This window comes from Pseudorca crassidens, chromosome 10 (genome assembly GCF_039906515.1).
Source record: "Pseudorca crassidens isolate mPseCra1 chromosome 10, mPseCra1.hap1, whole genome shotgun sequence".
NCBI classification, from domain to species: Eukaryota; Metazoa; Chordata; class Mammalia; order Artiodactyla; family Delphinidae; genus Pseudorca; species Pseudorca crassidens.
The window spans coordinates 32631625-32645428 of NC_090305.1; the positions used below are offsets into that span (position 1 = coordinate 32631625).

General features: G+C 56.1%; 1 protein-coding gene across 5 annotated transcripts in view; it reads right to left on the reverse strand.

Moving 5' to 3' along the window:
• Nucleotides 1-3137: 3137 nt before the first annotated feature.
• Nucleotides 3138-13804, reverse strand: part of TTBK1 (tau tubulin kinase 1) — a 41794-nt gene continuing 31127 nt past the window's right edge. For 3 of the 5 annotated variants that reach the window (XM_067752876.1, XM_067752877.1, XM_067752875.1), the window contains exons 14-15: nucleotides 7121-8685; nucleotides 3745-6453 (exon numbers count right to left, since the gene is read on the reverse strand). In XM_067752876.1, coding sequence (XP_067608977.1) covers nucleotides 6054-6453; nucleotides 7121-8685 — 1965 coding nt within the window. In that variant the 3' untranslated portion in view covers nucleotides 3745-6053. The other 2 variants (XR_010946827.1, XM_067752878.1) reach the window with 2 other exon arrangements.

Here is a 13804-nt window from a genome sequence, read left to right on the forward strand (position 1 = left end):
CCTAGAACAGAAAAGATAGTCTTTCTGAGGGAGTGGAGAGAAGGTCAGCAGGGGGCTGGGCAGGTCCTCACCTGTGGAGCCAAGCTGTGAGGGAAGTGAGTGTGCCTCGCAGGTCTCAGGCTCCTGGGGGAGGAGGGCGGGCAGGGGTTCTCTGTAACCCTCTAAAGCTGTCCTCCTTGGCGTAGCCCACTCCTGCCACAGGCTTGGTCCTGCCCCCCCTCACTCCTCTCTCTACTCCCCGAATCACACCAGTGACCACCACACTGAACCACACATAGTCCTCACACCTCCACACCTTGCCCCCGCTGCTCTCTACGTGCCCAACTCCTGTTTCTCCTTCAAAATTCAGTCTAAGAGTCATATTCGTCGGAGGGCCTTCCTTCAAGTTTGCAGTCTGACCTGGGAGGCCCTACCTGAGCCTCAGGTATCAGCGCACATAGAGCCTCGTGTAAAGTGAAAGTTAATTTACAGCCACCTCCTAGAGGGCACGCTCTGCCTTGTCTCAGTTCCTGGATGGTGTCCCATGTCTGGCATAACTTCTGGTACATGTGGGGCTCAGAATTAGTTGAACGAATGAATGATTGAAGGAATTCTAAACAACAATGAATGAATAGTCCTTGGCATTCTTTCATTCATTCATAATAATAAAAGAAATTAAAAAATAGAACAAGATATTTTTCATCTACTTGATTATTCTGGGGATTTCTCCTAGAATTAGACGTAAGCAAAGATTGGAGCCAGGATGTTGATTTTGGCACTATTTGAAATAGTGAGAAGTTGGAAAGACTCTAATGAAAGCACAATGTGGAGCTGGTTAGATAGATGATAGAACATTCATGCCATGGACCATTACGTAGCCATTAAAAAGAACACGAGGATCCTCCTACATTGCTGGTGGGAGAGTAAAATGGTATAGCCCTTGTGGAAAAGTTTGGTAATTCCTCAACATATGAAACATAGAGTTACCATATGACCCAGCAATTCTACTTCTATATTCTACCTATATACTTAGAATATAGACCCAAGAGAAATGAAAACATATGCTCACACAAACACTCGTAAATGAATGTTCATAGCAGCATTATCCATAATAGCCAAAAGGTAGAAGCAACCCAAAGTCCATCGGTTGATGACTGGATAAACAAAATGTTGTCTATCCACACAACAGAATATCATTCAGCCCTGAAAAGGAATGAAGTACTGATAAAAAACTAAATATGATGAACCTTGGAAACATGCTGTGTAAAGAAGGCAGTCACAAGAGCCACATAGGGTGTGATTCCAGTGATATGAAATGTCCAAAACAGGCAAATCTATATAGAGCCAGAAAGTAGATTGCCTAGGGCTAGAGGGGTTGGGGGGAAATGGGAGTGACTGCTATAGGTATGGAGTTTCTTTCTGAGGTGATGGAAGTGTTCTAAAATTGATTGTGATGATTGGTTGTACAACTCTATGATATACTAAAAACAAGGAAGATCTGTATTTGAAGACATTGCTGGGTGTAAAAATCATGTTTCCGAATAGTAGGTGTAATATGCTCCTCTATTTATAAGAAATATATGTGGAGAGAGTGCTATTATTATAAACATAAAAGAAGGTCTGAGATGGTGTACACCAAGTGGTTCACAGGGGTTACCTGTAGATGGTCACATCTGTGGATGGGAGGCTTTCACGTTTGATTTTATATGCTTTTAGCGCTTGCCTTTTTACTACAAATATGACCTGCTTTTGACATTTTTGAACAAGAAGGAAGGTAAAAGCACGTGGGGGCCCCACCGAAATCTAGTGAATCAGACCCTAGAGCCCCCTTGCATCGCGTCAAAAGAAAGGGGGGCCCAGGAAGTCACGGAGGGAAACAGGAGATGGTTACACAGGTTCTGGAATGTCAGAGCTGTGGTGGAGTGGTCTTCTCGGAGGGAGAGCAGGACATCAAAGCCTGGGCCCTTCTCTCTCTGATCTCAGACAGGGCTGGGAGCCTACCCTGGGACAGAAATTATTTACGTATTGCCTAGGTGAAAGATTCACACGTAGTGAACCTAGGGTCCAAAATGCAAGAAGTACAGCGAGTACACTATACTGCAGCCTCCCTCCCCCCAGCTCGCCTCCCAGAGCAGCCAGAGGCCTCTAACTCATCTGCCCAGTTGGACATTACACACACAGTTCTTTCACTGTACACAAAAAGCCGCCTCCTTCATGGTAGAGCTTCACAGTCCCCCACGATGTCACACGGGTGGCCATGTTCTACTAACAGGCCCCAATTAACGGACATTTAGATGACTTCTGAGCACTTGCTTTTACAGGTCTACAGTCTCTTACCCAAACCATCGAAAATCTTTTAGAATCCAGAATATATTTATATTTAGAAAGGCAACTCAGTGCATATTCCATATATTATGAAACACCCTAGGAGGATCTAAGGCAGCGCCGTGCAGTCAAACACATGAATATTTCCACTGCAAACATGTATGGTAAATGGAATTAATAAAGACTATAAACGGTCTTGGCAGGTTTTGTTACCAAGTGAGTTTATGCCAATCTAATGGGAAGACTCCCAAGTTTCAGAAACTTTTGGCTTTCGGAATTGCAGGTGAGGCTTTGCAGAGTTCAAAGAATGCTGCCATGAATAACTTGGGACACATATAATTTTGCAAGTTTACAAGTATATTCACAGGATACATTTCTAGGAGTGGAGGCTCTGTTCATTTGTGATTTACATAGGTTTTGTTAGAATAATGACCATTTATCTTCCTTGCCTGTAAGCTGCTGTACTTTATGGTTTTCCAAACACTTGTATTTTTGTCTGTTAATTTGGGGGGCAATGAAAATTCTCCCTCCCTCCCTCTCTGCACAAAGCTAGACTTAGAGTCTCTGGGAGCCAGGGGAGCCAAGAGAGCCTGAGCTTTGCTGTCAGAGACAGCAGGACCATCCCCTTCCACCAGCGTAAGCCTGAGCAAATTTCCAGTATCCATCCTGAGCTTCCATATCCTTTTCTGTAGACAATCTGCCTCCATGACAGTCCCTCCCCACTTTCCCACCAACCTGCTCTCTTCTCTCCTGTCTACCCCCAGCCCCAGGGCCTGGGCTTTGCCCTCTCTCCCAAATGAAAAAGAGTCCAGGCCAACAGAAAGAAAGGTCCACAGGCTTTTTAATGGTGTGATGGCTACTTCCCTTCCGAGACCCGATCTAATCATGACAGGGGCTTCCAGGGGGTGGGGGTGGCGGGTGGACAGGTGCAAGGTGGGCAGAGGCCATGCAGTGACTAGGAGGGGTGGGGGAGGGTGTTACATTCTTTTTCATGTAAACATTCTTCAGTGGCTTCCCCAGGGGGAGGGCAGGGGCAACTCTCTGCCCCCTACCCCATGACCACCAGGGCTGGTCCCTGGAGCTGAGAAGACTGAGCAAGCCAGGCCCCTGCGAGGATCTGGGAAGGGGGCAGCCCACGGGTTTGGGGCCCGGCTCCTCGCCTGCACCTTCTTCGTGCACAGTGCGGCTGGGGAGGGGAGGCATGTTTTGGGGTGAGCAGACCTGCATCCGAGCCAGTGACACAGGTTGTGGTGATGAGGAAATGCTGGAGGGGTGTGGTGGTGGTGGTGTGACACTCTTTTATAGAGAAGGCGCTCAGGACTGGGAAGGCTTGGTGGCAGGGAATGGGTGCCCAAGGGGGAAGAAGCTGCAGCTGGGGGTGGGGGCACTGGAAGGTGTGGTTTCCTCTGCCCTGGATCCTTCTGAGGGAGAAGAGCAGAGTCAGTCCCCTAGCCCCCTCGCACACTCGCCCCTTCCTCTCCTCCCCCCACCTCAGTGACATTCAATGACGCAGAGGCCTGAGGTCAGTTGGGAGCCCTAGGGAGGTCCGGAATCCCAAAGGCAGACAGGGTTTTGTGTCTCTGCCCAGCTCCAGTGCTGGGTGAAGCGAGAGGGTGGGATGGGCCTGGGGCTCTCTCAGGCCGCCCCCTTTTCCCTCCCAACACCAAACCAGGGTGTTGTTGGTCCTGGGGCAGGGGTGAGGCTGGGGGCCCTACATTCACAGTTCGGTTGGTGGCAAGGAGCAGGCCCAGGACCTGGGCACCAGGGGCATGCCCGGGTCCCCACCTGGCACGAGCTGATTGTCATTCGGAGAAGCTCTAGGTGGGAGGGAGTGGCCCTTCCTCCACCCCCTCTGCTGGATCCAGAGGGCAGCAGAGGCCTTGGGAGGGTCTCGGGTTGACAAAGAGGGCTCTGTCCGGAGAGGTTTCCTGAGTGTTCTGGGAGCTTCTGCGTCAGCATTGGGTGAATCTCGAAGGCCATCCACCCTGGAGTCCTCCCCTGGGCTGGTCTGCAGAGAAACCACCACCTTGGCATAGAAGCAGCTGCCCAAGCTGCCGACTCTCCATCAGGGGCTTCAGCTGGCACCACCAGGCTTCTCTCGGGGCCAATTTCCTCACGGGCATCCTTCTAAGTGATGGTGGCTGGATGCTGCCAGATCACTGGGGCAGGCTGGGACCTTTCTTCCTCTTCCCTTGGTTGTCTTGCCTTGCTGTCTATGACCCAGGGAAGAACAGAGGGGCCAGGCCAGGGGACAGAGGCTGTGTGTGCTGAGGATGGAGAAGGCCTGCAGGGGACCTGTCCCAGAGAGGCAGGGCTGGCTATCCCTTCTGCAGCCCCTTGGCCCAGATGTAGGCAGTTGAGGCTGATGATGAGTTGGGATGAACTATGCAGGAGCCAGACCCAGGAGGAGGCCCCATATCCATTCACGGAGCAGCAGAGGCCTCACCCGCTGCAGGGACTGCTCGGCCACATGGGCTGGGATTAGGACAAGAGGGGACAGGCCGAAGGGTGAGCTGGAGGCGGAGGGGGCTGGGGCTGGACCTATCACACAAGCATACAATCTGGAAGTTAAAAGGGCCTTTCTGCCTTGAGTCCAGGGGCCAGCTGTCTGTCTGTCTGCCTATTTCTGCTCTCTCTCCCACTGGGGGAGATGATGGTCTGATCCAGCCTACTCCCCACAGGCAGGAGGACAGGGATGGTGACCCAGCTAGAACTGAGTCCCTGAACCTCCAAAGGGCCACTGCAGAGAAGATGATAACCAGCCGTTCTCCACCTGCACTGAATTCAGGAGAGAGAGAAGTTGGCTGAAACTGCAGTAGGCAAGATTGAGGTTAGATGGCAAGACGGAATTCCTGATGGTGAGGGATCCTGAGCACTAGATCCGGGGACAAACGGAAGGGGTGAAACCTTTTTTAAAGCCCCCCTCTAACTTCCCATTGGGAAACACTTGCCCAGGAAGGCAGCCCACACACACTTGATGGTTCCCACTGAGGTCCCACACAAACTAAGGGGGAGGGGGTCTTGGCACCCTAGAGGCGCAAGGGAGCACCCTTCCCCCATCACCTGTCCATTGCCTCCTACAGGGGTGTCCAGGATGACTGACTTTGGGGCAGGTCAGACCTGCCTCCTCACACCACAGTAGACCAATGGCTCCTAGGTCTCACCTCCCCAACCCCCATCTGGCAGCTGAGAAGAGCCCTTTCCAACCACCACAGCTCCTGGGAGATGTGAGATTAACGCCTAGTGGGAGGCTGGAGCCTCCACTTCTGGAATTTGAGGCTGCCTTTCCGAAAGGGTTGGGGCGTGTAGCTTTGGCTGGATGAGGGTCAGGAGGAGGGAAAGGCGCCGCAGGATGTGTAAGCAGAGTTCCCTGGGGGGGCTTGGAGAGCAGCAGAGGCCTGGTGGTTAGCAGGGCGTCCCCATTCGTGGAGTCCTTGGTGAAGAGTCGCTGAGCCTTCCCCGGGGCGTAGGGTGAGCCTGCCCCACCTGAAGGGCAGCAGGGGGAGGGGCGGAGACAGGGGAGGATGGGGAGGCGGACACCCCCCCGCGGCGCCGCGCCCCCTTCCGCAGGGCCGGCGGGTGGGCGCGGCGTGTGCTGGCGCGCGTCCTCGCGGGTGCAGGCAGGAAGCTGGGGCCGCGGGTGGCGCGCGTCAGGCGCGTAAGGCTGTGCTGGGAGCTGTTCCAGTGTGGCCGGCTGCAGGTGGGGGGCCGGGGTGAGGGTGAGGGGCCACGGAGCGCCGCGCGCGTCATTATCTGGCCCCAGCCCGACCCTCCGCAACCCCCGCCCGGCCTTTGGTTGCGCGCTGAGTCTGGAGTTTCCCTCTGGGTCCTTTCTTGGGGGCCCCCGGGGAGGGGGTGCCTTCAGGCTGGGCCCGGGCCAGCGGGGCGCCCCGGGGTGGGGGGGCCCCCGGCCGGGCCTGGTGCGAGGGAGAGGGGCTCTCTTTGCGGGACAGGGACCGGCTCCGGGGGGAGGCGCTGGGATGGTGCGCGGAGGAGGCGGGGAGGCCGGGACTGCGCGGGGCTGGGGGCCTGGTGCCGGCTTGGGCTCGCCCTGGGCCCGGGCCACGGCTCGCCCTGGGCCCGGGCCACGGCTGTTTGGGACGGAGGTCAGCAGCAATGGCCGTCCCTGGGGGCTTCTGCAGCTGGAGCCTGCGGGAGGTGCGGAGGGCAGAAGGCAAGAGACAAGAGGAGGGCAAAGAAACAAAAAGACATTTTCAGAATCTCCCTGGGCATTGAGCTCCAGAGTCCTGCATCCTCAGAGCTGGATGAAACTGAGGAGACCTTGGCACAGATGGATAAACTGAGGCATGGTGCCCCATCCTCCAGAACGGGACCTCTAAGGGCCACACACTCCCAGGCTGCTACCAAAAGAGCTTGCTCCAGGCTTTGTTTGATGTCTCTGTTTTATCTTTAAAATTCGCGTGGATTTTACATTCTACTCGATTATATACCCATGTTTATATTAATATGAATAATGTTTTCTCCCAACTATTCTGGCCTTTATCCTTTGGCCTCAAATGCCCCATGGCACGCCAGAGGCTGTGTGTGGACCCCGCTGGCCCCCATCAACCTTTTCCCAAGCCTGGCCTCCTTGGAACCCCTCCAGACACACTCACTGCAGCCACTCCCTTGAGCCCAGTGAGAGGGCTGGGACCTGAGTCAGAAGAGAGACTTAGCTGCGGAGGTGGTGGACAGGGGGTGTGGCTGAGGGTCCTTCCTGAATTATCAATGGCCCTTGGCTCCAGGGAAGCGTCTGCTGGTGGAGGCCTTCTGTGGTCACCCTCTGCCTGCCCTGGGACTAGCAGCAGTTTCTCACCTGCTGGTGATGGCTGTGTCAGATGCTGGGGCCGCGCCTTGGGGTCTGTCAGGGGGCTGCTGGGCTGCGGCAGGCGTGGGCATGCGGATGCTGATGGGACGGGGGATCCGGCTCCGGGTGGCAGCTGCCCGCCCGGCTTTCCTGGGCACCGCGGGCTCAGAGGCAGGCGTGTCCTCCTCGGAGCCTGTGCCTGAGAGCGTCTCAGAGGCACGGCGCTGCTCCTCACTGGAAGAGGATGAGGCCCCAGAGGCCAGGCGCAGCAGCAGGCGGCCCTGCCTCTTCTCCATCACCAGCCGCGCCAGGTCCTGCTGCGGTCGCGCCCTCTTGCCCCACCGCTCTTTGGCCGACAGTGAGCCTGAGGGCTCCGAGCCTGTGTCCTCCTCAGACAGCAGGACAGGGATTCGGCTCCTGGGGCGAGGGCCTGGCCTGGCCTGGCGACTGGGGGAGATGGTGGCCAGTTTCTCGGGACCCGGCTCCAGCAGGGACGCCGGGGCTGGCCCATCGGCAAGGGCTGGGCCATTGGGCAGTGAGTCTGTGGTCACCTCCAAGGGGCTGCTCCCGGGGGGGGCGGACAGGACACAGCTCACCAGCCCCGATAGGGCAATGCCGTTCTCCAGGTATACGGAGGCCCCCTCCTCCGCAGCCCTTCCATCAGAGGGCACCTCCAGGCCCAGCTCCCCCCCAGCGCTGAGCTCCTCAGACCGGGAGGCTTGTCCACCAGAAGACATGACATTGAGGTGGGTTTTCTCTGCAATGTGCACAAAGGTCCTCTCGACTTTGGTGAAGGGCGAGGAGGTGACTGCCACTCCCCCTGCCCCTATGGTCACTGCCCCAGCCCCCGGCCCTGTCCCGGTCCCAGGGGGCTTGGGCTCAGACTTGAGGACAGAGGACAGGGTGCCTGGCTCTGACACGTCCAGCTGGCTGCCGGTGGGCTGGGGCCGTTCGTGCTGAGGAGTGAGGGCAGCCAGAGTGCCCAGGTCAGCGTCGGGGGCCAGGTCGGCAGTGACAGGCGACTTCTTCATGTCGCCAGGGGAGACGAGCACCAGCGTTTTGGAGCCCTCCTCAGGCTCCAGGTCCCCGTCAGCCATGGAGGCTCGGCCCCTGGACTCTTTCTGATCATCGGCCAGCAGCGTGGACGGGGCGCCCTCCTGGCTCCGGTCCGTGCTCCTCTCGCTGCCCTCACTGCTGGAGCCACTGTGTGGCCCCAGCACCTCCCCCAGGGCCACTGCCTCCTCCTCCTCTTCTTCCTCCTCTTCTTCCTCCTCTTCCTCCTCCTCCTCCTCTTCTTCTTCCTCTTCTTCTTCCTCCTCCTCCTCCTCCTCCTCCTCTTCCTCCTCCTCCTCCTCCTCTTCCTCCTTCCCATTCGTTTGAGGCTGAACAGGCGCCAGCGGGACCTGCGGGGTGGCAAGTAGCATGTGCGAGAAGTCCACCCTCCGGACCCTGTTGAGCAGCCGAGCCCGTTCGCGGTAATCGGAAAGATCCTTCTTGTAGTCCTGGTAGGGCAGGCTCAGGGGCACAGCTCGCGGGAGACCATTCACCTCAAACGGGGGCGCCACGGAGAACACCTGCAAGGGGCACACACAGGGACCCACTGAGGTCACCCCCCCATCCTGGGCCGGAGAAGGCCCGACTGCACTCCCAGGCTACGAGGCCCACGCGACTGTGAGTTCCACTAGAGCACATGCTGGGGCTGTTTTGCTCATCGCTCTGTCCGCAGGGCTTAGAATGGTCCCTGGCACCTAGTAAGTGCTCAATAAATCTCTGATGAATAACTGTGTTCGTGCTCCAGGTCCCCTGAGGTCCCAGGCCTTGATCCTGGTGGCTTTTCTGTCTACCAGTCTTCCATTTACCCCCACTCTTCTGTATCCTATGTGTATCCTGAAACCCAGAGGCAGCTCTAGTTCAATCAACAGAAGAAAATGACAACTGCAAGCCATCATAGCCACCATGTAGGAAACCAGGTCCAGAGAGAGGCAGCAAGTGTCTGGGTCAGCCCTCACTGCCTCCTCACAGGGCACAGTTCCTCTGCAGCCAGGGAACTGGCCACCAGGGCCACCAGAACCTGTCAGACAAGGGCAAAGTTCAGGCTGTCCTCCACCCCTTGAAGTGCAGGCTGGGCCCCTGGAGCTCCAGCCCCCTTCCCACCTGCCTGTCAGCCAGGAATTTTCCCGTCCTCTGTAGGTATGTGTTGAGTCCACACTTCCTCCAACAACTCACAGCCAGCCTGTGAGAGGCAGTTTCTTTTCACTTGATTAAGTTTTACCCTTTGAAGCTTCGTGCAGAGTTCTTGGCAATGTGATGGCATGTCCTTGGTTTTCTAGATTCTTGCCACATCTGCCCTTAGCCCCCTTCCTTCCAGACTCAAAAGGCCTGACCATCTCACCAGGACCTCAGCTGCTGTGTCTTCTCTAGCTCTGCCCTTGTCAATCACACACATCCCCAGGCACCCACAATGCACCAGGCCCCATTAGGGCGGACCTGGCTTTGTTCCTGGTGGGATGGTACTGATGGTATCCAGCACTTCGTTAGCCTTTTGAACACACAGGGCCTCTGTTTTCCTAAACACAACCCAGGCAGACCAGAAGCCCTGGAGGGGCTCCAACACCTTCAGGTGCCATCCAGACTCTCAGGGAGTCCTGCCAGGCATTCCTCTTGAACATCTGTGTCTGCTGCCCTATGCCCCTGGGCACAGCCCTGTCCTGCCTCGTGGTTCCCCAGCCATCAGCCTTTTTCCATTCTGCATTGCCCATCCGTTCTTTTTACAGCTGCCCAAGTGATCTTCCTGAAACTTAAATCTGATCCCATTTCTGTCTGCGTCAAACCTGCAGAAACCTATGGTGGGTCCCACAGTCCTCAGGAGACAGTTTCAGTCTTTGGCTTGGCACAAGAGCATCCCCCACCCCCCCCACTTGTCCCCACCCCACCGCATGATCTGACTCCTACCTTGTGCTCCAACCTCACTTTGAGCAGCACCCTCTGGTCCCCCACTTACGTTCCAGCAGTTCTCTAAATGCCTCATGCATCTCACACTTCTGGGTCTTTCCCTAGGCAGTTTCCTTTGCCCAGGGGGTCCTCTCACTCTCTCTATTGACATGACAAATTCCTATTCTTCCTCCAGGACCCAGCTAAAACAGCTCATTTCCCCAAAAGCTGCTTGTCCACCCACCAAGCCGACTTCATCACTCTACTTGTTTTCCCACATCCTTCCGTTACAGAACCTTCCACCCTCTATTTCACAAACACGTGTTTACATGGCTCTCTTTCTTGATAAACACTGAGCCTCTTAAGGGTTTTTCATTCATTCATTCAAGAAGTCCTTGAATGTCTATTGCCTTGGCCGCTGTGTTAGAGGCTGTGAATTTGTGGATCAGCAAGACAGATCTGGTCCTTGTTTTCATGGAGTGTGAAATCTTTAGATTAGGAAATTAAATGGGGATAATGCATTCTCCACAAAGGCTGTGACCATAAATGAGGTCATGTTAGCCATGAGGCTGACTTATAGCGGTTGACTGATAAATGTTAGCTCCCTCCCCACCCTGCCCCCCACCTCCTACCCCCACCCTGCTCACTCTGGTTTGAAGATCATTGATTCCTTCCTCAACCCCAGAAACTCCTGGATGCCACACCTGTGGGCGGGGGGTGGGGGGTGGGGAAAGAAGGGGCTCTCCCAGCTGAGGTCTCTGTGCAGTCAGCCCAAAGGCTGGTGGAGGGGAAGGAATCCCCAAGCTCAAGATTTGCTCGAGGCTGTGACTTCTCCCCTCCTTAACTGCCATAATCTTCCTCACAGTCAGACCATCAGTGAGGCCTTGATGGAGTGGGGAGGAGCGATGCAAGACAAAATAGCATCAGACACTGGACAGGACCCCAGCACACTCGGGGGTGTGTTCTGATTATGTTTTTATCCTGTCTGGCTCAGAGCTCACCCACCCAGCACTAGATACATCCTACCCAGCAGGGATGTCCTTCAGCCCCACCAAGCCATTCTTTCTCAGCAGAACCTCTGCCTATGTTCCCTGTCCCATCTCTGACACTTTGGGCATCCCTGTTAGAACCACCGTTTCCCTTGCCATCCGGCCAGTTTTTGGATCTCTCAGGAAAAGCCCCATCCGTAGGATGGATCCTCTCCTCACAGTGCCCACATTAGATGATCACAGCTGGAACCCTCTCTCCTTTCATCTCAAAGCCCTCCCCTTCCATCACATGAGGGATGAGAGCTGGAAATCAGGCATCGCCGATAATATCAGACGGGGAAACTGAGGCTTGGAGAGAAGCATCAACATGCCCAAGTCACAAAGCACACCACCCAGGGCAGCCCAGAGCTCAGGATTCTCTCCACTGCCTCACCGGCCTCCCATCCTCCCACGTGGAGAAACTCAGGACCCTCTGCCCTCTAGCAGAGCTGTGAACCTCAGAGTAGGGACAGGTTTGCCCTACGGATCACTGCCAAGCCCACCCTGGCCTGGGCATGCTGGGTTTTCTATTTCAAAGCCCCTCCCCATCTGGCTCCATGTTGGGGAGGGCCAGGGCTGGGCTCAAGTTCCTCCTTCCTCAGAGAGCGGGAGGTCCTCCCACACCCCTTCTGGCCTCTCCTGGATGCCTGGGCCCAATGAGTATTCATGCATTTGCCCATGTGATCCTGTGCTCATTCAATCAGCCAACGGTCACTGGATAGCCTCTGTGTGATTGGCCCTATAGGCCTGAGGACACCATGGGAGGGGGACAGCAGTGACACTCTCCCAGTCTGTCTCAGAGGGAAGAAACAGTGCTGGGTGTCACCAAGCGGAAGTCGGGGTCTGGGGAAGCTCACACCTTCCTGCTCCCTTCCCAGGGCAGTGGCCCTTTATGATTCCAGTCTGCTTATCGTGGTACTCCAGCATGCTTGGCACAACGTGACTTGGGGGTGCTTCTTAAAAAAGCAGAGCCCTGAGTCCTACTCCCTAGATTCTGTAGGTCAGAGTTGAGGCCCAGAAACCTGTTTCAAAGCTCCCTGGTGAGCCGATGGAGTTTGGCCAAAGGCAGATGTGGTGAGGGTGAATAGTGTGGGAGGAGGAGAGGCAGGCCTTTGGAGCTGAGACAGAGAGAATGAAAGCCTCAGCCCTGCCCCTGCCTCCGCTGAGCCCAGAGCAGCGGCATGTGGCCTCACCAGCTTCAGAACTCAGCCCAAGCCCGTGTTTACTCCAGTCAGCCGGAGAAGTGAACAGAGGTAGACGGACCAGACTCCCAACTGCCCCTGCCACCAACAAAACTGGGCTCTCCTCAGCCTTGACTTCTCTGCTACTGACGCTGGAGACAGGTTACCCCACATACCCCCATCCCCACACAGCGTGCACTGAGCAACTCTCCTGCCTGGGCCCTAGCCAGTCCCAGACATTGTGCACTGCACATCAGCCCACAGTCCCAAGGGCAAAGAAGGGGGGCTGCCGATGGACAAGAGGAGTGTGAACTCTGACACCCCGCCCCTCCCTCACTGCAGGGCGGGGAGGGCTTTGTGCCTCTCATAGCAGTGCCCCATCTCCTCCCTCAGCGGATGCCCAGCGCATACCTCCCATCTCCCCTCCTCCCCAGGGGACCCCCCCCCAATTGCCATAATTTCCCAGACTGAAAATTGGAGATGAGAAGTCAACAGGGTAGCTTCCTCTGCCCACCTCTGCCTTTCCCAGATTCTTCATCTGTCTGTCCGGGTCTCTATTCTCAAACAACGTCTGCCAAGCCAAGAGCCCTCCCTCTGCTCCTCCACCCCACACCCAGGGCTGCCACCCACCCCGGGCACACTGGCCTGTGGCAGTCATCTGGGTGGAAGGGGTAAGATGAGCTGGGAAGGCAGCTGCCTACCCTAGGTCTCTACAGATCCTCACATACTTGACCCCCAGATCTCAGTGTCCCCAACCTCTCCCTGGCTGCCCCAGGGCAAGGATCTGACAGCATGGGGACATTCTAAATGCTCTGCGGGTCAAGAAATGCAGCTGCAGCTTGCCCTTCCTCTACCCACACACTTGCTTTAGGCCCCGAGAAAAGCATCTTCCTCTTTTGGTGCTGTGGCTGCAGGCTTGCAGGGGTGGGGTGGGGGACAGAGAGAGGGTGAGCCCCCCTCCACTTTCACCCTCTCTCTGCAGTCTCCAAAGTCTCTGCGATCCTCTCCTTTGAGTCCCACCCCTCTCCTTGTCCTAGTTCTCCCTCAACCCACATTCTATCCCTGCATTCCCTTGGCTCTGCACAGTCCACTCTCTCACTGATCCCCCTCAACAGACCATTCTCCCCCAAGCCAGGGCTACTTCAGACCCCCCATTAAAGCAGGGGACGGGGGAAGGCTCCCGTGCCCTTCCCTCCCACAGGGCTCTCTGGCATTCTGGCTTCCCACCCCCAGCACACACTTGGCCTCAATTGTCTGATCCATAGAAAACTGATTAGTACGCCCACCTTCCTACTCCGCATCCCCCCTCCAGCAAGTTGGCGATTTGGAGTCGGCCCCAAAGACCAGAGTCCACCCCCGAAGCCCTCCTGCGGATGAAAGGAGACAGCCAGCCGCCTCCTGAGGGTTGCTCAAGTCCAACTAGGCTGAAACCTCCGGTCCCCTCCCGATCTAGCCCGTCTTAGCAGAGGTAAGAGGAGTGGGACTGGATCCATTGATCTGGAGTTTGCCCCCCACCCCATCCCTGAGTCAGCAGAAGACTAGACCCTGCCCTC